Source organism: Mauremys reevesii, linkage group 4 (genome assembly GCF_016161935.1).
Source record: "Mauremys reevesii isolate NIE-2019 linkage group 4, ASM1616193v1, whole genome shotgun sequence".
Taxonomy (NCBI): Eukaryota; Metazoa; Chordata; order Testudines; family Geoemydidae; genus Mauremys; species Mauremys reevesii.
In genome coordinates, this window is record NC_052626.1 from 22,249,734 (window position 1) to 22,273,525 (window position 23,792).

The 23,792-nt window shown below is 44.0% G+C and overlaps 1 protein-coding gene across 2 annotated transcripts in view; it reads right to left on the reverse strand.

The window, feature by feature from the left end:
- LOC120403590 (cytoplasmic dynein 1 heavy chain 1) overlaps window positions 1-19,946 on the reverse strand; it is a 67,488-nt gene extending 47,542 nt beyond the window's left edge. The window contains exons 1-18 of one of the 2 annotated variants that reach the window (XM_039534848.1): window positions 19,583-19,946; window positions 15,641-15,728; window positions 14,919-15,092; window positions 14,444-14,699; window positions 12,065-12,251; window positions 11,592-11,863; window positions 10,892-11,119; window positions 8,744-9,820; window positions 7,921-8,100; window positions 7,146-7,295; window positions 3,931-4,077; window positions 3,613-3,753; window positions 3,223-3,399; window positions 2,983-3,093; window positions 2,775-2,894; window positions 2,222-2,461; window positions 1,447-1,602; window positions 85-198 (exon numbers count right to left, since the gene is read on the reverse strand). In XM_039534848.1, coding sequence (XP_039390782.1) covers window positions 85-198; window positions 1,447-1,602; window positions 2,222-2,461; window positions 2,775-2,894; window positions 2,983-3,093; window positions 3,223-3,399; window positions 3,613-3,753; window positions 3,931-4,077; window positions 7,146-7,295; window positions 7,921-8,100; window positions 8,744-9,820; window positions 10,892-11,119; window positions 11,592-11,863; window positions 12,065-12,251; window positions 14,444-14,699; window positions 14,919-15,092; window positions 15,641-15,728; window positions 19,583-19,853 — 4,089 coding nt within the window. In that variant the 5' untranslated portion in view covers window positions 19,854-19,946. The remainder of the gene's footprint in view (window positions 1-84; window positions 199-1,446; window positions 1,603-2,221; window positions 2,462-2,774; window positions 2,895-2,982; window positions 3,094-3,222; window positions 3,400-3,612; window positions 3,754-3,930; window positions 4,078-7,145; window positions 7,296-7,920; window positions 8,101-8,743; window positions 9,821-10,891; window positions 11,120-11,591; window positions 11,864-12,064; window positions 12,252-14,443; window positions 14,700-14,918; window positions 15,093-15,640; window positions 15,729-19,582) is intronic. The other variant, XM_039534847.1, reaches the window with a different exon arrangement.
- Between the last annotated feature and the right edge of the window lie 3,846 nt (window positions 19,947-23,792).

Sequence of the window (23,792 nt, forward strand, 5' to 3'; positions counted from 1 at the left end):
TAAAATATATTTTTACCTCAAAGGCCAAGAGTCGAATAGTATAGCTGTAGTTATGATTTCTATATACTCAATAAAAAGAGGTACCTTGCGAGGCTGTACTGAAACCCATGGTTGCTCCTTCATCTGATCAATCTGGTCCCAGACCTTGGAAAGCTCAGACCAAACTCCTTTGAGGTCTTGTAACTCTTCTAAAGCTACCTACAGTATAAAGGGATACATCAAACTTTGGTCAGTTATATAGAAAGGACAGATATTTATCATCATCAAGTTAGACAGAACTTGTTAAACAAATCATTGGGATAGGAACTTGGTCAGGGTACTGGTAATTGGACAGAGACTTGACCCTAGCTTGCCTAGCCCATCTCTGGTGGTCCAAAAGGAGTTACCATATGTTGGCTGCTCAGTAGCTTAGGTTAGGGCTTGTCTACATGGCAAGTTACTGCACAGCACACAAGAGTGAACCCCCACAGTATAGCAAACTTCCCTTGCGGTAACGTCTCATATGGACGCTGCTACATTGCAGTGAAAGTCCTGGAGCGTGCCTTAGCAGAATATGATTTAGAACAGCATTTCTGAAACTGTAGGCTGTGGAAGTCCGGTGGCACAGAAGAGGAGGGGGGCTCCATGAGTTGCCCTGACCCTGACAGCTGACTCTGCAGCTCCCATTGGCTGGGAACTGCAGCCAATGGGAGCTGCAGGGGCAGTGCCTGCAGGCAGGGGCAGCACACGGAGACCGCCCCCATGGCCTTCCCGCCTTGGAGCCGCTGCCAGAGAGATTTGCTGGTTGCTTTTGGGCGCTGCCTGAGGTAAGCACCCACGGGCCGGAACCTGCATCCCTCAACCCCTCCTGCACCCCAACCCAGAACCTGCAACCACACTCCCTCCCAGAGCCTGCATCCTGTATCCCCTCCCACACCCAAACTTCCTACAAGAGCCCACACCCCCTCCTGCACCCCAACCCTCTGCTCCAGCCTGGTGAAAGTGAATGAGGGTGTGGAAGCATGACTGATGGAGGGAGGGGGCAGAGTGGGGGTGGGTTTGGAGGTCCCTAAATTTTTTCTCCATCAAAATGGGAGTCCTTGGGTTGCTGAAGTTTGAGAACCACTGACTTAGAAGCTACCTGTCACATAAACAAGCCCTTAGTCTCATCTCTCGTTAGTTTAGTGGCCAGATTTCTGCATCTTAAGAAGCTGCCCTCAAGTGTCTGAGGTTGCAGTCCCAGTGGAAAAGCCAATGGCTGAATGGGTATTGAGACTGAATTACTCACCCCTAAGACTGGACCATCCTAGTTAAGGTTAGGGCACAGTGAGAGCAGCATGAAGGGAGAACCACTGACTGCTGTGCCTTCTCTATGAATGAATTGAAGGACTTCTGCCTACAAGAAGTCATCTGTCCAGAATCATTTACAAACACCAAATTCATGGATTTTTAAAAAACAGTTTGTACCTGTACACGTTCTTCACTGCCACTGAGTAGTCCTGTATCTGTTAGCTCAAGAGCTTCTTTGGCCTTTGCACATTTCTCACGATCATCCTTCAACCTACCAAATTTCCCTTCATAAATGGTAAGTGCTTGAAGAGCCTCCTCTGGACGCAAGTTTCCCTAGAAAGAACCACATGAAGGACAACATGGCACAGATGTTAAGAGTTAGGGTTTAGCACTTAAAATCTGTGCAGAAACTACTTCTGATTAGCATCAGACACCACGCCATCTCTTTTGCTTTAAGGAATTTTCAGTTCCCCTGGCAGACCTTTAACTCTGGGTATGAGAATTACTGATCCCTTGCCTGGGTAAGCGTCTAAAGAATCTTCTTGGCAGAAAAGGGGTTTTTTTTAAGCAGACACTAGCTAGTAACACTTACTTTAGGACACAGGCTCAAGATTCTTCCTCTCACCAAATGCTCTATAAAGTATACACTCCTTATTGCTAGTTACATTCTAAAAAAATCAAGTTACAAAAGAGGTGTTTCCGTTTTAAAATGCAAGTTATGTCAGGGAAAGTGATGGAATTTTAAACCGCGAGCAATAGACACGGTACACTTTCTGCCAAGTCACCAGGAAACCCTCTAGAGAGGATTCACATTTCTGCATCAAAAATTGGTAAAGGTAACAACTATGCCTCCCCTTCAGTCTATTTCAGGGTTTACTGAACAACCTGTTTGTTACAGGATGCCAACTTTCTATAGTGAATTCAGCAAAGAAACCTGAAAAAAAATACTCACGGTCACAGGCTTGGTTTTCTCCCAGTCAGTCAGCAGGTCAGTTGTACGGCTCTCCACTGCTCGATCCTCTTGAACTATCTTCATTTGCAAGTTTGCTACTTGTTGCTGAATGGCAGAATCCTTGCGACGCATTATGTCATTGAAAGCACCCCATTCTCCTTCAATGTTGTCAATATATAACCAGGAGGAAGGGAACTGGAACCTCTGTTTCTCTAGCAAGCGCTGACCATTGCGGTAAAGCTACAATCCACACAAACGTTGTTAGAAGGTAACCTACTTTAATTTCTGTTATCTAGCAGTTCAATTAGAAATTCAGATAACCAGAAGTCAGCAACAGATCAGCTTAAAGAACCCTCAGAAGTGTAAAGTAACTCAGTAAGGCTCACTATAGAATCTTGGTTTGAAAGTGTTTATCTAGAAGGGTTACTAGGACAGAAAATTAGAGGCAGGGTTTCTCTTAGCAGGCTTAGACTGGTCATGATCAATTGTCCCCTTGCTGTAAAAAAGCCTTTAAAGATTTCCAGAAACAAGATGTTAGTAAGAGACAACTTACCTCAACTTGTTTCTCAAACTGCTTGATTTTACGTTTCAGGGATTGTACGTATGTGATGAATGTCACTGCGTCTGATGTGCTAGCAGTGTCCACTGAATGCTGCTCCAACTCTTGACGGGACTGTTAGAGAGAAAAAAAAACAGTATTTTAAAGGTGGATGTAGTAAGTTGATCCGGTAATAAGGAATTGTTGTTTGGACTATTCTTACCTTAGAAATCTGAGAGTGGAACTCCGTCATGTTCTGACCTAGCATTTGGCCAAATTTACTGAGTACTTCCTTATGCCAAGAGTCATATTTCAAGTTCACCTTAGATTGTACCTACAATCAAGAAAGTTTATTGAGTATTACTATTAGTTATGAAGTCTCATTTTATCCTCCACAAGCCCATTCTGAAATTTAGTTCCGCAACTTACTTTTACAAGATGCATGAAAGTTTCAGGTTCTTACCTTCCCATAGTCTATGATAACAGGTCCAAATTCCTTCCTGGTTTCCGCATTGTCAAAGGTTCCTCTAGCCTTCCTTATCTGAACTAAGAGGGCTTGCCACTTATTTAAATCTTCTCCAAGACGGTTGTATATGTTTTCAGCTTGCATATCCCATAAGCACTGGTACTGCAGCCACACCTATTAATAAGTACATTTAAAAAAACCTCCATGTAACAGTGAATTTTCAGAATGTAGCTACGTTCCTTTTTACGTAACTGAATTAATGGGGATTATAGAAAACAGGTAACACTGTTGGATTTAGAAGAGCTCTTCTATATCTTTAATCAAAGGTAACTACCATCAAATGAGTTAAACAATTTCAAAAACTGAAAATCAGAATTCATATCCTACCTTAACATACTGTTCAACCTCTGTCACAATGCCCATAACAGCCGAATAAGACTCTTCCAGAGCTACAGGACCATCGGGCATCCGTGTTAAGGCATTCCGATAGAACTTCTCTTCCTCAGACAATTCATAGTGTACACCCACCTGACAAGAGACAGAATTAAATACAAGTTGAATATACCGAGTTCAGAATACATGGAGCAATTTTTGAAAATGAAAACTGGCATTCATAACCATTAAAGATTACATGATCTGTATACAACTGCAATGCAACAGTTAGAGCCATCTTATTAGATTTATAAATAAATTTATTATGCTTACCTGGTATCTTTGACTTTGAATTCTGGGTAGGGATAGTATTACCATTTTCCAGGAAAACATTTCTTGATAGAGCTTATATCTGCATTCTTCAATTGGTGGATTCAAATAGATCACCTGGTTGGTTATCCTCAGTTCATGTACAACATTCTACAGGCATAGAAAGATACCATTCAGTTTCAATTTTGCTAAATAAGAGCTGGCAAGGCAAGATAAACACAAAATACGTTTCATACAAAGCCTGCGACCTATTCTTCTTTGGAGTGATAGTTTCTATTGTATTCTACTGAGGGTTATTAACAAGCAGGGTGCGAGGAAGATGATGGGACTGTGGAATGGAGAACAGCCACACCAAGCGAGGCATCCAGCGCAGAGTCTTGCACTAAGCCGTAATGGGAAGAGAGGTACGTATCTAATTCCACATGACCGCCCTACATATGTCCGTAACTGGTACATCATGAAGCACAGTTGTAGTCGATGCTTGCACTCTTGGGAGTGGGCTTGTACCCCAAGGAATGGGACAGTTCGGATAACTGATAGTGTAATGCACCCCAAAACCCACTTAGCAATCTGCTGAATGGAGATCACTTGCCTTTTAATCCTTCCTGCTATAGTGATAAAATGTCTTGGGGACTTACTGAATCATCTCATCCTTTGAAGGTAGAAGGCCAGGGCCCAGCTGACATCAAGGGAGTGACGGCATCGTTCCTCCACTGAGGTGTGAGGTTTCAGAAAGAAAGCAGATAAGTGTATGGACTGGTTGAGATGAAAATGGGATACAACCTTTGGCAGAAACTTGGGGTGCAAGCACAGGGAAACACTATCCTCTTACAGAACATGGTAAAGGGGGAGGGGTCCATCACCATGACCCTCAGTTCTCCAACCTAGAAGTAATAGCTACCAGGAAAGTGACCTTCATGAAGAGGAGTGACAGGAAGGAGGTGGCCAGAGGTTCAAAGGGAAATTTTGTCACTGTGAGGAGAAGGTTGAGGTCTCATTGGGGGGAAGCAATGGATTGAAGGGGAGGATAAGTCTACTGGAGGTCCTTCCAAAACCTGGTAGTCAACAGTGAGTAAAGAGAGTGCTCCCTCCACTGGAGGGTGAAAAGCACTCATAGCAGTTATGTGCACCTTGATGAAGTTGAGAGTGAGGCCTGATGTCTGCAGGGAGAGAAGACAGTCCATAAGAAGAGGGATGTCCATAACTTCAGGAGCAAGACCCCTCTGTCAGGTCCAGGAGGTGAAACACTTCCACTTGGCCCTATAGGACTGCCTTGTGGACTCTCCTCTGCTCTTCAAGAGGATGTCTTATACTGCTGATGAACATTCCTGCTTTGTGAAGATGCCCATCCAAAAAAACAAGCTCAGATGTGAAAAGTCTCTGGATTGGGATGTTGGGTCCAGCAGCCATGTCGTTTGAGGAGTTCTGGAAAAGCTGGCCACGGAAGTAGGGGGATACGCTGACATGTGAAGAAGAAGGGAAACCAGAACTGGCAAGGTTGGAAGAGGCCAGAGTGACCGTCATTCTCTCCCATCTGATCTTGTGTAGGGCACATGGCAAAAGCTCTAGAGAGGAAAGGCATAATTGATCTGGTCCAACCTGCAGAGGACTAGGGCATCACCTTGGGAAAAAGGTCACTAAGCCCCTCACTTTCCCAGAGGAATATTGGGTGCATTTGCTGTTGGCATGGGAGGCGATGTACAAGTCACCATATGATCAAGAGAAAGCCAAGTCCTAGTCAGAAGAGAAGGACTGGAAATGACTGTGGAAATCAGGTCTTGTATGGCCTGGAACCTGTTCTCCGGGAGGTGTGCACGTGCTGATATTGCATTGATACAGGCCCCAGTGAATTCTAGGGACTGTGTGGGATCCAACTGATTTTTTCCATGTTTACACTCACGCCAGGGAGGAGTGAAGTGTAAGCAGCATGGAGGTCTAGGAATGACCCTCTCCTTTGGCTGCTAGCAGCATGATCAAATCATCAAGGGAATATAAAGCCCCCATGGCAGTGGAGGTGATCCACCGCTCCTTAGAAAACTTTGGTGAAAACTTGTGAAGCAATGGTGAGTCCAAAAGGTACAACCTTGAATCTGAGGAAATGTCTGTACGTAGGATGGATATCCATGTGGAAGTAAGCATCTTGCATACCCAAAGCTGTAAACCAAATTCCTCTTTCTAACAAATGAATGATGGCTGCGACAGTGACCATATGAAACTCTGGCTTGTGTATGAAGCGGTTGAGATGGAAGTCTAAGACAGGTCTCCACATGCCCCTCTTGGGGACTAGAAAATAGGTGGAATAGAACCCTGCACCCTGATAGGTCATAGGAACAGGTTCTCTCACTTCCCTTTGCAGGAGAGAGAGAGTCCACTTCTAGGCCGAGTAAGACTTGCACTTGGTTGCTGGTGCATAGATACCCAGTGATCACAGAGCAGCTCTGGAGTACTTGAGGAAATAGAGGGAATCATCTGTTTTGGGGGGTAGGTGTGCAAGCGGCTGGAGTGTGCTAAACAGTCCAGGCCAGTTGAAGAAAAGCAGCACTGGTTGGTAAGTAACAAGCGTGTAAGATATCAGACAGCTGGTGCTGGTGCTATTTGTTCTGTACAGTGGAATGTGGAGGATATTAGCCACGTTGGGTAACAGTTCTTGGTACTGACAGTAGTCATACGGGCGTCAGGAGGGAGATGAAGATACTACAGCATCTGGAGATGATGAAGGGAACTGCTCTGGTTCCAGGGGTACTGTCAGAGTTGGACTAAGAGGAGCACCTGCCAACACTTGGTTATGGGAAGGGCAGATCGTGCACTCCATCCAAGTCTGCAAAGCCAAAAACATCAAAGCCCAGTTCGAATGGCGGTGCCCTCAGAACTGGTGGATCCGCAGGAGCCGTAGGGGAATGGGCAGGAACATGACCTAAAAGGAGGAAAGTCTAATGTAGAAAGGGGGACTGCCTCGGTAACAAAAGTACTCTTGGACTTCAACGAAGCAAGGGCATACACGTGGACCAACAGATGCTACTACTTTCAAAAACTCCATCCAGCTTCTCATGCATGGCGCGTGCATATAACCCCCAGGGGAATACAAATCAGGACCATAACTAGAAGAACTTGCATTATATAGCAATATGTACCACAAGCATACTTTTATTTCTACTCAAGGTTCTGTATGGTCTTATTTTAACAAAAAGCATAATGAGTAATAGTCAAATATAACTTACTTTGATCTTAGGCTCCCCTCCAGGCTTGTGACTGACTTGAGGTGCATCTGTATCCATGTCGACTTCTGCTTTATCATCAGCTTGTCCAAGAAGAACTTGGGTCCAAGCTCTCAGCCCAGCCTGTAGACGAACTCCTAGTATTCGTTCAATCTAACGGACAAAGCAGCCATATTGAAAACAAATACAAAGAAAACTGGCAGAAAGACACATCATGTGGTCTCACCCATTGTCAAGAAATCCCTGAAACTTTCCAATACAGCAGGACTCTTAAATGATATTTTATTTTTTTAAAACAAACACTTTTAAAGCAAAGGAAGTTTAAGTCAACATATTAGACTACAGTTTAGAGTATTTAAAATTTATGTTTGAGAGGACCTAAATATCAGATTTACTGCCATGTTGTCCTAAAACAGACAACTTCACCTTAGCATTATGATTAGTATTGTCCGTATTAAGGTGCTGATGTTCACCCACATCTGAAAACCTGTTTCCTACCCTGCCACATTCAACCATCCATTAAGCCTTTTGCCAACCCTTCAGCTGACAGGATAATAGCTAGTCTCCACTGGAATCCATTAATTCCAGTCATCAGTAGCTAAGCACTTTTATTTGTCTGCCTAAGTGCCTGCCAGATGTCCTAAAGGGCATTTGGTAGAGATATTCAAGGAACTGGCAAATAGATCGGAAATTCTCACTCTACGTCACTTCAGAGTGGTAGACCACATTGTTAGTGACAAGTTATTTTGCCACTTAACACTTCGAGTGAAGGACCTACCTCCATATCCAATTTATTGACCCAGATGGGCAAATTGGAATAGGAATGAAGATTCAAGTCATCCACAGCTTTTTGAACTCTGTTCAAGATTTCTGAAAAAGTCTTATGATCATACATGCAGGTTTCCAAGGATCGAACTTCCAGGTCTATTTTTTCTTCAATAATGAGCAGATCATCCACCTAAGGGAAAATTTAAATTTTAGTACTTTGCTGATACCAGTCTGCCATGTTGATGGAAGTGATCCCTCTCTCACAAACAGAGCTACATCCATTCTTGCGAGGGGGCGAGTCATTACTCTATTTTCATTTACTGAAACTTACTCAAGTCTCTGGGAAATTGTCTGATAATGGAGATGTCAGAATTTGGCTAATTCCCTTAATCGAAAAGGGAGATAGCTTTTTAAAAAGCTGCCTGCATGTTTCTCAGTAACTGATGCTATATTAGAATATAAAGCATTAATCAGAAGCGTGTTCATGTTATAATCACTAACGAATTTCAGTAGCTACTTTACTAATTTAGCATTTTTTATATGATATGGTTTCTCTAACACCCCCCAAAGAGAACATTTGTCACATTACCAGGTAATAATCTGAGAACATACATCTTGTCAATTGTTTCTCTGTTCAGTGACTTCTTCAATACTATAAAGACATGCAACTATTGCTTAGATTCCACACAGTTAGATTTTCCAAGAAGAAGACAGCTGTTGTCCTGAATAGTATACAATCCAAAACTAAACTATTTTGTTGCTGATAAACTCAACTGCCACCGATATGTGCAGAGTCTCACTTGGAAAAAAGAACATAATGGAGCTGTACAAACCTTTTCTTGGAAGCTGAAGACAGTCTCTGCTAGGCGTTGTACATAGGGGTCAAGTTTGTACGACTCCCACACAAGGGCGATACCTTCTCCAATCAAAGCCTGCACTTCCTTCTTTAGACCGGCTACCAGCAGAGAAATAGTGTTACGCTCTTCCACCTTCTCACAGGTCCGTTCATACGTACGGACACTTTCAATCAGAGAAATAGCAAAAGGATAGAGTTGGTTTGCTTGGTGAGCTTTGTTGACAATTGCAAGTGGAACACGAAATCCAAACCACTTAAGGTTGCGGACTTCTTTGGAGAGTGTAATTATTTCTGGGAGAAAGTTGACTTTTAGTTTGAGGACATTTCCAGTTCGGCCTCTAACACGAGTGCTTTCAATAGTGAAGATACGACCACACACACCAAGGTTGCGCTGCTGAACCTTCCTTGCCCAGTCATCAAATATTTCTTGTGTATTGAGCTTCATACGGAAGCTGTCTCCATCTTGCTTCAGCTTCTGGCCTTCAACATGGTTCTCCCAACCTTTGCCAAGCACATCTTCGACACGCTTCATGTAGGCTGTGAGCTGTCGATCAATCTGTTTGGCCCAGATTATAGACCCAGACACAGGAGGCAAGTCACGAACATGACTCATTTTGCAAGCCTGACTTTGTGGATATTGTACCTTGAATTTGTCATGAAGAGACTCGATATCATCTTTTACACGCTGGATCAATTGTGTTTGATATTCACGAATAGCACCCCGAATGTGAGGTCTGACAAACAAAGCATTGAATCGGGAGAAGATCCTGAACATTTCATTAGCATTCTTTGCTGTGCCAAGCTGGTCTCGTAGACGAGCAGTTATTCTTGTTTCAACCCTATCAATTCTTTCATCATACCGTTTCATTGCTGCCTCCCAGGCTTCTGTACCTTCTTTGGAAACATCTAAGCCATCTACTTCTTTAACATTCTCATAAGCAAGATTTACTTCTTCAATAGCATTAGCATCTGCAGCATCAAAAAGGACTTCTGCTACCTTCATATCCTGGGGTTCAGGTACATCTCCTTGATTCTGCTGAGCAACAGCAGTGACCTGCATAAAGTCACATAGTTTAGTTAACTCTACAAGACTCACTGATCTAATGGTTTTTGTGTCATATACATGTTGAGAGTTACACATTTTACATACACACTAAAAAGACATATGCAATTAATTGTTTGCACTGTACTTACAGTTGACTAAATCCTTTGGAACCTAACAGTGCTAATATGGCTTTTGTAGGGGATTTAGTCTGCAAATGAGACGAGGAGAGTATACCTTATGCTGCACAATGTTTAGCAATAATGAGAGATTCTCCGCTTTAAACTTGTGCTGTGGTTATTTGCCATATTCAAAAAAATCAAGCAATCCAAACAAAGTTATTGTATGCAGTATCCACTTTTTCCCCCATCACATGGAAAAACAAGCCAGCATTAGAGTGCTTTTGTTCATGGATTTAAGTATGTACACTTTAGCCTTATTACTAGCAAAAAGTGGACGAATGTAATACCATTCTCATTACGCAAACTGAAAATGATTAACTATCTTTCATTACTGTCAGGGTATAAACACTGAATAATTTAAGAGGACTGCTACTTTTGGAAAACTAAAGACTATTTAAAAACATGCACTCAAAGCCTGAAAATAAATCCCCAGATTCTTTTTCCATTTGAAGAGAGATTAGAGAGAGAAAAAACATTGCTGTTTGCATAAATACAAAAGTGATCAGTTACGGATTGAACTAGTACTGGTAAGTTTCTAATGTAGCTGAAAATGGGTCTTTACCACTATGTCACAGATGCAAAACTTTGAAATAACTGTTTAACTTGCTACAGATCCAGCAGAGGAGCTCGCAGCTATGCAAGTGATTGTATATTCCTTTCCATGGTGGATTTAGAATGCTTCTAAGAGTTCTACCCAAATCCTAATGGTTGTGTTTTGCACCTGTGGTTCCTTTAGTCAGCTGTTTGCAGGGGAACACAAGTAATTTTGCTTTTGTGAGTTCATGCATTTAATGTGACTGGCTTGTGTCTGCATGTAGACTTTGATAAAGAGATGGGAAACTGCTATATCTTTACCAGATGTATAGGCAGTTACCCTTATTCGAAAGGAGTGGAACACTACCTGAGGTCTTAGGACTCTCACAATAACTGCTCTCAGCTGCTCATGCTGGCGCCTGAACTTCCTCATTTGATCAAGACGAGCTTGCAGTTTCCTGTGAGCAGGATTGATACGCCACACCATCTTCAAATTCTCTTCTCTCTTTCTCTTCACAATGTCTCTCAGCAACACTTGTAGTTTCTCATACTCATCATCCCAAGTTTGGAAGACTTCAAAACATGCAACCATAACCTGAAAGTTTAAGAACGTAAACTTGTTTGACTCTCAAACGACATGCTCTTATATCTGCATTCATTGTGTTATGTTAGCTATTACTGAAGAGAATATGCGGCTCCTTGTATAGGCACTGACTCCGGGGATGGAGCTACAGGTGCCAACTTTCCAATGGGCTGGGGGGTGCCCACTGCTCAACCCCTGGCTCTACCACAGGCCCTGCCCCCACTCCACCCCTTCCCGTCCCCTTCGCTGAGCCTGGAGTGCCCTCGCTCCCCCTCAAGAGCCTCGTGCACGCCACGAAACAGCAGATCGGGAGGTGTGGGGAAGCAATGATTGGCAGGACTGCTGGTGGGTGCGAGGCGCTCAGAGCAGGCGGGGGGAGTTGACGGTGGGCTGCTGACATATTACTGTGGCAGTTTCACAATGTACATTGGTAAATTCTGGCTCCTTCTCAGGCTCACGCTGGCCACCCCTTCCCTAGACGTACCTTTTCAAACTCTTCATAGGCAACATGCATCAGTTTTCTGGTTCCCAATACTTTAAGTAGCTGAGAACTCAGGTCTCTTGAAATGGCTTCCACTAGACGCAGTGCCCTTTGAATGGGGTACTTTGTATTTCTGATTTTTCTCAGATGGGTGAATATTGCCACAAGTGCCTGTCTTATTTTGTCCAGTTCAGTAGCAGACAACAAGTCATTCAAAGGAAAGTCTTTCATCAGTGGATTGTAGTCATTTACTGTTTCCAGTGCCTGTTTTAGACCTAAACACAATACAAGAGAGTTAAAATTTAATTGATCTCACTGTGTCAATTCCATCTGCCCAATTGAAAAACAATAGTTTTCACTTCATACAAGGTGAAGCTTTTTTATTGTCATGTTAACGTTTAATTAGCGTAACTATCACAAGAGCTAAACTTCCACAGAAACTGCTCATAAATCTACAGCACATTGAAATTTCTTACCTGTGTCTGTGTCAAAGCTGACAGTAGCATGAAAACGTTTGCCATGTTTCAAGATATCTAGCGTCAGGAGGACTTCTGGGCTTTCACGCTTCTCCTGAATGCGGTACAGAGCACGTTCCAAGTTCAGCCAGAAACTAATTTCCTGTAAAGCCGTGCCTGAGGCAGGATCTCGATCCAGTTTGGTCACCTTAAAGACAAATGAAATGTTGAAGAAAGTGACATGCTTTTGCTGTGTAACTGTTAATTGTTTTAGGTAGGTTTGCATTTCTATTAATAAACTGCCTCCACACAACTTTACTAATTCAACATGCCAAAATGGAAAGATCTAGTCTACACTAGCCCACTGCAAGCAATTCACCAAGAACTGTAATAGTGGATGTTGCATGCAGTAGCTGTACACAAAAGCTGTAAGTTACAAAATGTTCCTAGGATAAAAGAAGAGCCAAATTAAAGTGTTGTCACAGGTGAGCAAATAGTTTTTTTAGACTTCTGGAGGTACACTGGAGAAGGTGCAAAGCTGTTGTTGCCACTCCCAAGTGGAAGTGACCCTGTATATACTTGAGGTAGACTGAACTCATTTAGACAGTATGCAGAAGGGCACTGACCAAACTCCCAGCCTAAGCCATGCTCACTGGGAACCTGCTGGGTATACTAAATCAGTCCCAGAGTCCAATGATTGCAGGAGCTGGCAATAAAAGGAAGGAAGCTATGGCCTTATCCTTTGCCTCAGTGTATCCATGCAGGAACAGTGAGAATTTGGTCACAAGAAAGTAAAAATCCAGTATTTCATCCTTATTTAGATGATGCCTGTGTGTGTTGCACCAAGTGCTACGCATGCACCCTATGAAACCTTAAGGTATAAGTTTGCAATACATTAAGGATAGAGCAGTCAGCTTTGCTTACGTTTGTCTCAACTATAGCATCCATCCACAAATTATTTCTAGCACTAAAAATTCAAGACTTGACAGATATATTTCAAGTTAACTAAGTGTCACTGTACAGTAGCCTCTCCAAAAATTTATCTTCACCACAACTAGAACAACCCCACTCCCCCTTGGCAGATAGATATTATGCCCAGAGAAGAGAGCCACCTCAGGCAAGGGAGTCAGTGGCTTCTTTGGAGGAAAAGGAGTAAAATCATTACTCCTGTAACAGAAGGGGAGAAGTGAAACAAAGCATGGCACAGACTCCGCTTCTCCTGTGAAAGGAAAGTAGATCTGCTGGAAGCCCTACAGCTTTTCCCAGAAAGGAGGGGACGGCCACAAGGGGCCTTGCTGGAAAGTCAAGGCCTTACTAAGTACCCCAAAGGAGGCTTATGAGGAACCTAAGCCTTAACACAGACTGTCAGAAGCACTCCTTCAACCCCCGCACAACATAGGGGAGTCCTTCTGGTTATCAGCTCATCACAGCTTCTCTCAGAGCCAGCACTCAACCTCTGGGGGACTCCGTAAGCAAGTCCTTCCAAGCCTTCCCTAAGGACTGGGGCCCTCCATGGACCCGAGGTCCAATCCGCTAGCTGGATCAGGAAGTTGTCCCGGATCAGTCTGAACTCATGCTATTCATCCAAAAGGTCTTCTCTTTGCTAGTCTCTCGAGAATCTGGTTTGAACTAAATCTGAGGACAGGGATGTGGCTTCAAAGGGTTGATAACCAGAGGAATTACATTACTCCTCCCCTCCTAGAGGAAACCCCCTTAATCTTAAAGCTTCACATTGTTTCAGAAGGGTCTTTGGAGATCCATTGTATTAATCTTGGCTTCCTGCTAAAGAAGTACCAAGCAATCTCACAACAGTACATTTGCATTTTTAATATGATAAACTCCAAAGACGTTAAAACTACTTCAATAAGGTTTAACTTAATTCAGTGACGTTCATTCAGGATACTGTTCATCTTTCACAATGGGTTCAGAACTTTACTTGGAGCAGAGTTGAGTTACTGTTAGAGTAACATTATGGCAATGCAAAGTAAGCTGCCACCTTCACCAAAGCAAAGCATGGGAGCCACTGCGAGGCAGAACTTTTATACATATTAGTAACATTTTCCCAGATCTGCTCTACTCAGTACCAGCCTTCTGCACCAGTCCCTTTAAAGAGTTCCGCCCCACCTCATTTCAGTCATTTTTTACTACCTGAATGGAAAGACGCAAAATTAGCCAGTATTTTATTAGTAACAATTTACTTGAAGGCAAAGAACGTGAGCCAGGTTCTCAACTGTACACTGGTGTTGCTCAATTTACTCTGGCTGAGAAGCTGGCCCTAAGTTTAGAGTAAGATTTTACAATACAGTTAAGAGACCAACAGCAAAAGAGGAGGTTTTCACACCCTTAAAGAATGACACAGGAGTTTCTACAGTGTACTGACATTTGGTTCTGCAATTTTACCTTTTGTATTTCTCTAATCCATCGGTTAACTCCAGACTGTAGCTGGTTGAGAAAAGTTGGGTCCTCAACTTTGTCACCAAAGTCAGTAACCTTTGGCTTTTCTCCACGTTCATAACATTGCTTGGCAACATTAGTAATAATTGGATGAATTGGCAAACTGATCTCTGGAATTTCAATATTCTGCTGCAAGTGCAGCAGTCCCATTTCAAGTTCTGCAATTTTTTTCTCAACTGATGGAGCCATTTTATCACCATCCCTGGTAGGGGAGAAAAACATTATCAAATGAAAAGCTAGACCAACAGCATACATAAATTGCATGCACATGTGTTCATGTAACTTGAATTAAATCCCCAACAGCTTTAAGTTAAAATTAACAGGAGATGTTTCAAGTCCTATTTATCTCATTCCACATTCCTTTTGATCCATTTTTCATTAGTACTGAAAATTTATTATTATTTACATTTAACAGAATTACCTGTCTGCTTTGCCAGACTCTCTGATATAGGACTTAAAAAAGGGAGCAACAGCATTGCTAATGAAAGAATGCAATGTTTCATAAGGAGAATCTTCACTAAGAGTAAGCACTCTCAGTTGGGAGGACACTGGTTTGTCAGCATCGATCACTGGTGTACGCTTAATGAACGCCAAACTGTGGAGCAAAGAAAAAAGCTAGTTCACCATAAGACATTTAATGCCAGAATACAGTAAATAACAGTAGCTCTGGTACAACACAAAATTAGGTGGTGTATATCAGACGTTACATGCTGTCGTGCTTTACCGGGTACACTTTTGAAAGTGAGAGTAAAACTTGTGCTAATGCTTTAAAACTACAAGTAGTAGCTGAATGTATTAGGTTTTTATATTCATTCATTTTAGACTGACAGAAAACTAAAAGCAAATCAAGTCTATACTCATGTTAATTGAAAGCACACCTTTTTCTGGTGTAAGATTTCTTTTAATCTATTTTAGCTTCACAGAGACAAATGCATGCTAGGGTTAGACAATAACAAGAGACAAATATGCAAGTGTATGAGAGAGCGCACTGTTGTGAAGCTAGATGTCTGTAGAGCACTTTGAACATCAAAAGCACTATATAAACTCTACATATTACTATGTGTGTGTTAGCATAAGGATTATAGGACTAGCTTTTCCTAGTCCTAAAACATTCATATCAGATTTCAGTAAAACTGCACTCACCTGTTTGACTTCAGCCCATAATGAATGTCAGTATTAATGCTATAGGATATGAATTCTCTTTCCTCTTCTCCTTCATCACCCACATCCTCTGCAAACAGAGTTTGATATATTAAAAACCTTTAACACACACTTAAAAGCCTATTAACCCATCCCTCTCCACCCCATCTACCTCACACCTATTTGTGCAGGAGCTCATTTGTACCCATCTCTCATCTAGGTTTGAAACTTTACACAAAGTACTGTGTGCCATACAGCTCAAGTTGTATTTTTAGAGGTTTGAGATACTACTTATAATAACCAGATAAGATGAAAACTGGTGAAGCCTTGTTACTTGCTTGAGAATTGTACAATCAGTCTTTGATTTTTAATCAACATTTCCAAGGCAACTAAATTAAAAACATACCAAGAATGATATCATTTGTTGTCAGCAGAATTGGATAAAACATACCAAAATATATTTTTATTTGTAATAAACCATGACTTAGAACCCAGAAACGCATGACTTCTCCAGACAGAGGTTTTTATGGCTTTTTTACTAGAGATTAGTTACTTCATGGCCATTACTGCTCCCCCTTTTTCTAGGCTGCCTCCTGTATGAACTGCTGTAGTGAAAGCAAATTACAAGCCAACTCCTTACATGTGGATTTCGAGAGAGAGATTTGCAGAGCGTTCCCAAAATACAAAGCCTGAGTTATGGCTTTTTAAAACTACATAAAGTTCTCTTACCTCAATATGTTTAAAGACCTGCAAGAACATGCCACAAAATCATCAGTTTAATTCCTTTTCATTATGTCTCTTGATAGTTTTCAAAGACATAATTTTATTAAGGAAAAGAGATTAAAAAGTACAAAATGTAAGAGAAAATGACTGTTTCCCTAACTTAGCTAATGAGTCACAAGGTGATGTCATCGCTGTGCATGCTGGCACTTGTGCAGTGAAACCACTGCAATGCAGCACAAAGCTATCTCCATCTAAGAAAGACACACCCAAGTGAGAAAAAGAACAGAAGCATTATTCTCCTGTTCTCCCAGTGCCGCCAAAAGAAACTACCAGAGTTTTAATTTTGTTTTACTGTAGCACCTAAAGCCCATGGACTAGTAGTAGTCCATTGTGGTAGCTGCCCTTGATGTCCAGATGAAACCAACCACTTACCGGTAACAGCATACAATTTATGTTTGAGAAGATTAACTGGTGAATCTTCGGGATCTGAAATCTGGCTCTTGTTCTGAGAGTTGCTAGTAAGCAGCACCTGGTGCTTTACATTTTCAAGTCACCGCAGAAAAGTCAATGCTAAACATTTTAACTTCTTAACAAAGCACAAGTGCTAGAACTCTACACCCATTGCACTTACAGGAGTAAGGAGGTTAAATACCTTTATTAGTTGTGAAAAAGCACTGATAATCCAAAAGCATATCTCCAGAAGTAAGGTCTATTACAACAGGTGCTGCTGATAGGCAGCACAGCTCTAGTGAGCTCATCATTACTTTATTTCCAGCACATTTTTTTCAAGAGTGGTTTTTAATCATCTTTTAAAAATTCAACATATGAGTGGTCAAGCTATAAATTTTTAGTGGCTGAAGCTGACCAAGAGTGTCCATAAAAGTCATGTGGGTCAGTTTTAAAAATATTAAAGCCATTTCTAGAATGTGGTATTTTAAAAGTTGCCGTTTAGGCTATTGGTGTAAAACAGATTCCTTTTTGATGTATTTCAACCAAGATTTATAATTTTAGCAAAACTACTCTTCCCATATAGAGGTGCATCTTTGTCTGGTTCTTCTACACAAAGAAAGCATCTCAGGGTATGTGTACACCACAATTAAAAATCACCCAAGCCCCCTGTGCCTGAGTGAAGGGACTGTTTAATTGTGGTGCAGACAAGCTTGGTGAGACTGAGCTCTGGGACTCTCCTACATCAGGGGCTGGAGTCTGAATGTCTAAGGAGCCCTTTAACCACAGTCAGCTGGCCCAGGCCAGGCACTGGTGTCTAATTACAATAGATATACCCTGAGGGAACAACAGTCCTTTGCAGACCCCAAAAGATCAAACCTATTCCTGATCCAAACACTCCATATATTTCAGAGACATGCTATTCCAACTAAAAAAAATTCACTTTTGGTGTTTACAACCTAAATGCTATCACAAAATACTTATGCACACAAACACCCACATGCATAAAATGACTTGTTGTAAGCCTGAGGTGAACGATCAGATGGATCAAGCGCCGATTAAAAAAAAGCTCCAGAGGAACAGCTTGCCATTTGACTCCTCTGCCCTTCTTTAAAGAGATTCTTCTGCCAGTGAAGAAGCACTAATCCTGCTGCAATAAAATAACTCACTGAACAGCTTGTGGGGCTTGGGCTGAGGGGGCTAAAAACTGTAGTGTAGACATTAGAGCACAGGCCTTGTGAGGGGCATGGGTCCCAGAGTCCAATATCCTGCCTGAGACGAACATTTACACTGCTATTTTTAGTCCAGCAGCACAGGACAAAAGACTTGGGCTCTGAGACTGCCGCAGACTGCATTACAATACAGACATACTCTGTGTCTCATAAATGGGGCAACTGGATTTAGCACACAACTGGCTTTTTTTGGTTTAAGGACTTTGACTTCCCAGTCTGACCCCACTTCTCCATGCAAACTATTGTGAAAAAGCTTTGATCGGGAGCTAGACATACCAGACCACCTAATTAACTGTAAAGGATTTGACATCTGTTATTACATCTGAAACTAATGTAGTTTATATTCCTCCCTACGAGCAATTCACCCATTAAAAAGTTACTAGATGCTATACAAGGGGGAAGGGGTAGACACAATGTTAATACCTAACATAGAGAAGTTCACAAGCCAGGTTTTGAAACATTTATTCCATTTTAACTGAATGTCACCGATGTTAACAGGTTTCACTGTGGTAGCCGTGTTAGTCTGCATCAACAAAAAGAATGAGAAGTACTTGTGGCACATTAGAGACTAATAAATTTATTTGAGCATAAGCTGAAGTGGGTTTTAAAATTTGTTAGTCTTTAAGGTGCCAAAAGTACTCCTCCTTCTTTTTGCTGATGTTAATATAGCTCAGTTGCTAAGCATTCTTGCCTCTAGGGCTAGGCCATAAAATCACACATCCAAGTCCTTCAACAGCAGGGGCTCATACCCACTGTTTATGCTGCACTGGAGCATTTTGCAACACTGTGGCAGGTGCAGTCCTTCAGATGAAATTATAGGGAGCTTCCTTCTGCCTGCATCTGTGAACTAGCCACACAGAAACTAATTATCCTTTGATACTTCTCAAATTGATCAAGGAAAAATCCTAACATCATGACCTTATCTTTTCAGGTCAGGTACTAACAGGGAAGTCTGTATAGGTTTTGGGTTAGCTTTCACGACCAAGGCTATGTTACATTCCCTTCCTGCGGGAATGAACAAGGGTGTTGCTCTGTGTATGTGTGTGTGTGTATGTGTGTTACAGCATCCCTTCTTCTCTCTATTGCAATACAGGAGGTTACAGGGGAAGCCAGTTCCACCCCTGGGGACGGCGGGGAGCAGTTAAGGAATAGCTGATGGGGCTCTCTCCCCTCTTCCTGTTGCAATAGGGTGGTACAAGGGTACAACACTATGCATATGGGGTCAGCATCTCCCCTGGGGGACGGGGTGGGGATCCAAGGGGATCACAGACCCGCCCCTCACTCTGTGTATGTGTATATGGGGGGGGAGGTCACAGCCCACATAGGATGACCAGACAGCAAGTGTGAAAAATCGGGACAGGAGCCATGTCACAGGGAGCGGGGGAAGAACAGTCAGCGCAAAGCGGCCGCCATCTTGGCAACTATAGTCTGCAGCGGAGGAAGGATCCGCCCAACCCAACCCCCGCCAATCTTTTCCTCTCCCCCCAACCCCTCCCTCCTTCTCCTCCCCCCCGCAGCGGCTCGGCGCCGGCCCGGCTCTCACCCTTGAGCGTGGAGCGCTCCACCAGCACCGTGTGCACCTGCGGGTCGGAGAGGAACTTGCGCATCTGCTCCAGGGCGCCCTTCTCCTCCAGCGCCGCCTCGAGCGCGGCCGGCACCTCCCCGCCGTCCTCCAGCAGCAGCGGCACCAGCTTGCGCAGGTGCTTCTGCAGCACCGAGACATCGGCCACATTCTGCACCGCCGAGCCCGGCACCTCCAGGCCGCCCTCCTCGCCGCCCCCGCCGCCGGGACCTCCGCCGCCCGCGTCCGACATTCCGAAACCGCCACACACCGCCCAGAACGGACTCCTGAGCCGCCGCCTAGCGCTACTGAGCCAGTCGCATCCACCGCCCCGCCGGGTAACCACCTCCCTTCCCCGCCCCCCGCCGCGGGGCCGCCTGGGAAGTGCAGTCCGCACAGCCCAGAACCCCACGACAGAGCCGAAGAAAAGGACTACACGTCCCAGCGTGCACATTTGAACGAGAGGGGGGGCAACTCTGCGACCAGAGCATGCTGGGAGCTGTCATTCACTGAGGTCACAAACCTGACGCGAAAGGCGACCAACAAAGGCTTTGCCTTGCGCAGGCAGAGCCGCGACGTCGTGGACCACATGCATGCTGGGGAATGTAGTCCCTACCGCCTAGCTCGCTCATCGCAACGTCAAAAGGGAAAACTACAAGTTCCACAATGCACCGGGACAGCACGGGCCGTCACAAGTGCATCCTGGGAGCTGAAGTTCAGTGGGGGCAAGGTCGGTCCCGCGGCCGGCGAGAGAAATGACTAGAAGCTCCGGGCTGCCTCGCTCAGCCGTTTGTCTAGCGACTGCGTTACACAGCGTTTCCTCAGAGGGGCAGCGGGGGGAGGGGCAGGGGAGTATGGCTCAGGCCGGAGCGGTGTCTCTGCGCGGCGGCCCTTTCTGGACGTTTGCCCCCCTGTACGGAGCAGACCTGTCCTGGCAACTGCCCGTGCGCCTAAGGCGAGTAGCAGGTTTTTGAAAAACACGCAAGTGACACGACATCTTTTTCCTTCTGGCCTTAATAATGGGCGGGAGACTTTGCAACCGGACTGAGACATTTTCATGGGAGTTTTGCAATGACGCGTCAACTGCGCTGCCACCTTGTGGCTAGTTGCAGTGTTGCAGGTTTTTTTCTCTTTTGTCTTGCTGGCCTTGTCTGCTGGTGGTTCCCTTCTTCCTTGAGCGATGGTCCCTGTTGTTTTCCACTGTTGGTTACTCCTGTGCACCATGCGCGCAGAGTCAGAGAATTTGAAAGCAGTATCTGTTGGTCTGCACCTGTGCCCCTGCTTGACTTGTGTCTTCATGTACGTGTAGTCCTTCTCTTCACCTGGGCGCTAGCGCCAGCCAGCAGCAGGAGCCCTGGGAGCAGCAAGAGACAGCTCACTGGCTGGAGAACACACCATATGCTGCACCTCCAGCATGGCTCTTAAACTGTACCCCGCTCTCCCCCACAGCTTCTGCCCCCACAGCGGTTTCCCCCGCAGGGGGTGCTGGGCTGCCTAGCCCTGGGGTCCCCCTTCAATGACTCTCACCTTTTCAGTCAGTACACAGATGAGTCCCTATACACCCTGAAGGACTCTAGGACTACCCTTCGATCACTGAGTGTATACACACCTTCCCTTAAGAGGAAGTTACATCGCCAATCAACCCTATCAAGGTATAGAGCTCAACACTTCTACCATCAGAGACCCTACAAATCACCTCATTAAAGGCAGAAGATTCAAAAGTCCTGCTTCCATGTTCCTTCCACACTGGCCTCAACATCCCAATCCCAGCCCCCAACCCAGTAATATTTTTGATGCGAGCTTGAGAGCAGTGATTCGCTGAGCCCAACACCTCGCTCCGGGGATCGCCTAGCACTCTTTTTCAACACCTGGAGTGTGATAATCATCCACACTGGCTATACGATTGAGTTTGCAATGCTACCTCATCCAAAACTGCCTTCCCCAACTCCATTTGGGGACCACTCTCATGACAATATTCTCTCTCAGGAGGTGAACTTCTTATTGCAGCAAGGAGGAATGGAGCGTGTTGCTCCACAGTATCAGGTTACAGGTTTTTACTTGACCTGCTTCCTCATATCCAAGAAGAAGGCTGGGTGGAAACCAATCTTTGACCTCCACCACTTCATTCACAAACTCAATTTTCACAGTCATGTAGCAGCAATAATTCCATTTTCAGAAAGAATGGCATGTGGTCAATTTCTCAGATTTATGGTGGGCTCTGGCCATTTCCAGTACTATCCTTCAGAATAGCTACTACCCCCATAGTCTTTACACCAAGGTATTTTCAGTGGTAGCAGCTCACATCAGATGTCATGGCTTCACTTTCCCATACTTCAACAACTGGTTCCTCACCACCAAATCTCACCAAAAAGCCTATCCGTCGATATCTATGGTGCTCCACCTTTTTTCCTCACTGGGGAGTCTGTGTAAACATTACAAAAATCTGGTTTTATTCCCATGAAATCTTTGGACTTCATTGGGGCAACCTTGAACTCTATCACCGCAGGGACGAACTTGCTCACAGTTTTCAGACCATGAACGATATCATAGCTCACATTGCAAGCAACCCTTGGGTAACAAAACATGCCTGTCCCTACTCGACCACATGGCTTCATGCACATATGTCATTCCATTTGCAAGACTCCACCTTCGAGTATGACTACATTCAGTTCACTCCCCAAGCTGTCATTCCATGAATCTCACACTGACAGTTCCTGCCAAGTTACTGTCCTCCCTTCTGTGGTGGACAAATTCTCATCACATATGCGTGGGGGCTCTCCTTCTCCCCTCTTCACTAGTCAAGATAATCATTATGGATGTTTCCCTGCAAGGTTGGGGAGCCTACATGAGCAACCACACACCACAAGGAGCCTGGACATCTTGAGAATATAGAATGCACATCAGTGTCCTGGAATTATCGGCAGTAAGGAAGGTGTGCAAATCCTTTCTTCCATTCGTTTGCTTTCATTGCATCCTGATAATGTTAGACAACGCTAGGATGGTCTCTTACACCAGCAAGCAAGAGAGCGAGATCTGCCTCCCTGTGTACAGAAGCAGTCAATCTCTGGAACTGGTGCATCAGCAATCAGATCACCCTATCTGCAGCCTAGCTTCCAGGGACGCAAAATGCACTTTCAGATTCCCTCACCAGACATTTTGTGATTGACCACAAGTGGGAACTCGATGACACGGTGCTACGTGACATTTTCAGATCATGGGGAACCCCAACAAGAGATCTATTCACTTCCCAGGCCAACAACAAGTGCATCATGTGTTGCTCCAGAGGAGACGTAGGCTGTCACTTTCAGGGTGATGCTCTCCTTTCCTGGTCAGACCAGTTCAACTATGCCTTCCCTCTGCTGCCGCTTTTGCCATGAGTGCTACTCAAGTTCCAGCAGAACAGTGTGATGTCATCCTGATCACCCCTTTCCGGCCCTGACAGTTCTAGTTCCCCGAGCTCCAGACCCAGTGCAATGGCAGGATCAAACACCCCAATCCACAACCACTCCACCTCAGGGCATGGTATTTGGATGGGCATCATACCTAGAACGTGCATGCTCTTCAGCTATGTGAGACATCTTCTGCAATAGCAGAAAGGATTCAACTAGCAAATGTTATCTAGCTAAATGGAAATGCTTCTCGTCCTGAACACAACAAAGAGGCATTCTACCAGAAGCTATGGATATTCCACTCATTCCAGACTAGATCTTATCTTTTGAAGACATCAGGTCTCTCCCTCAGCTCCTTGAGAGTCTGCTTAGTGGCAATCAGTGCATTATGAACTTAAAGTGATGCTATACAGGAAATACTTAAGCTATCACCTAATACAATTCCCTTAGTTGAGGAGTGACAACTGTACTTGTCTACATACATTTATCTGAAAGTGATATGAACTGCAGGAGTTCATTCAGAATGTCTACTCCACTTGGAATATAGTCAGAACACCAGTCATTTTATAGGAGTGGTGAAAGTTTGTAATGACCACAAACCATCAGGTGCCTCTGTTTTATTGTAAATAAAACACTTCCAACAACTCAAGCACTGATTGAAACTCAGTTCAACCCACTGAAACCGCCACTCCTGTAGCCTAAATACCATGACTTCAAGTAAATATGACACTTGTGAACTTAAATAGATTACATTTATGCTAGATACAACAGGTGTTTTACTGTAAGTGCTCATATACATGCAT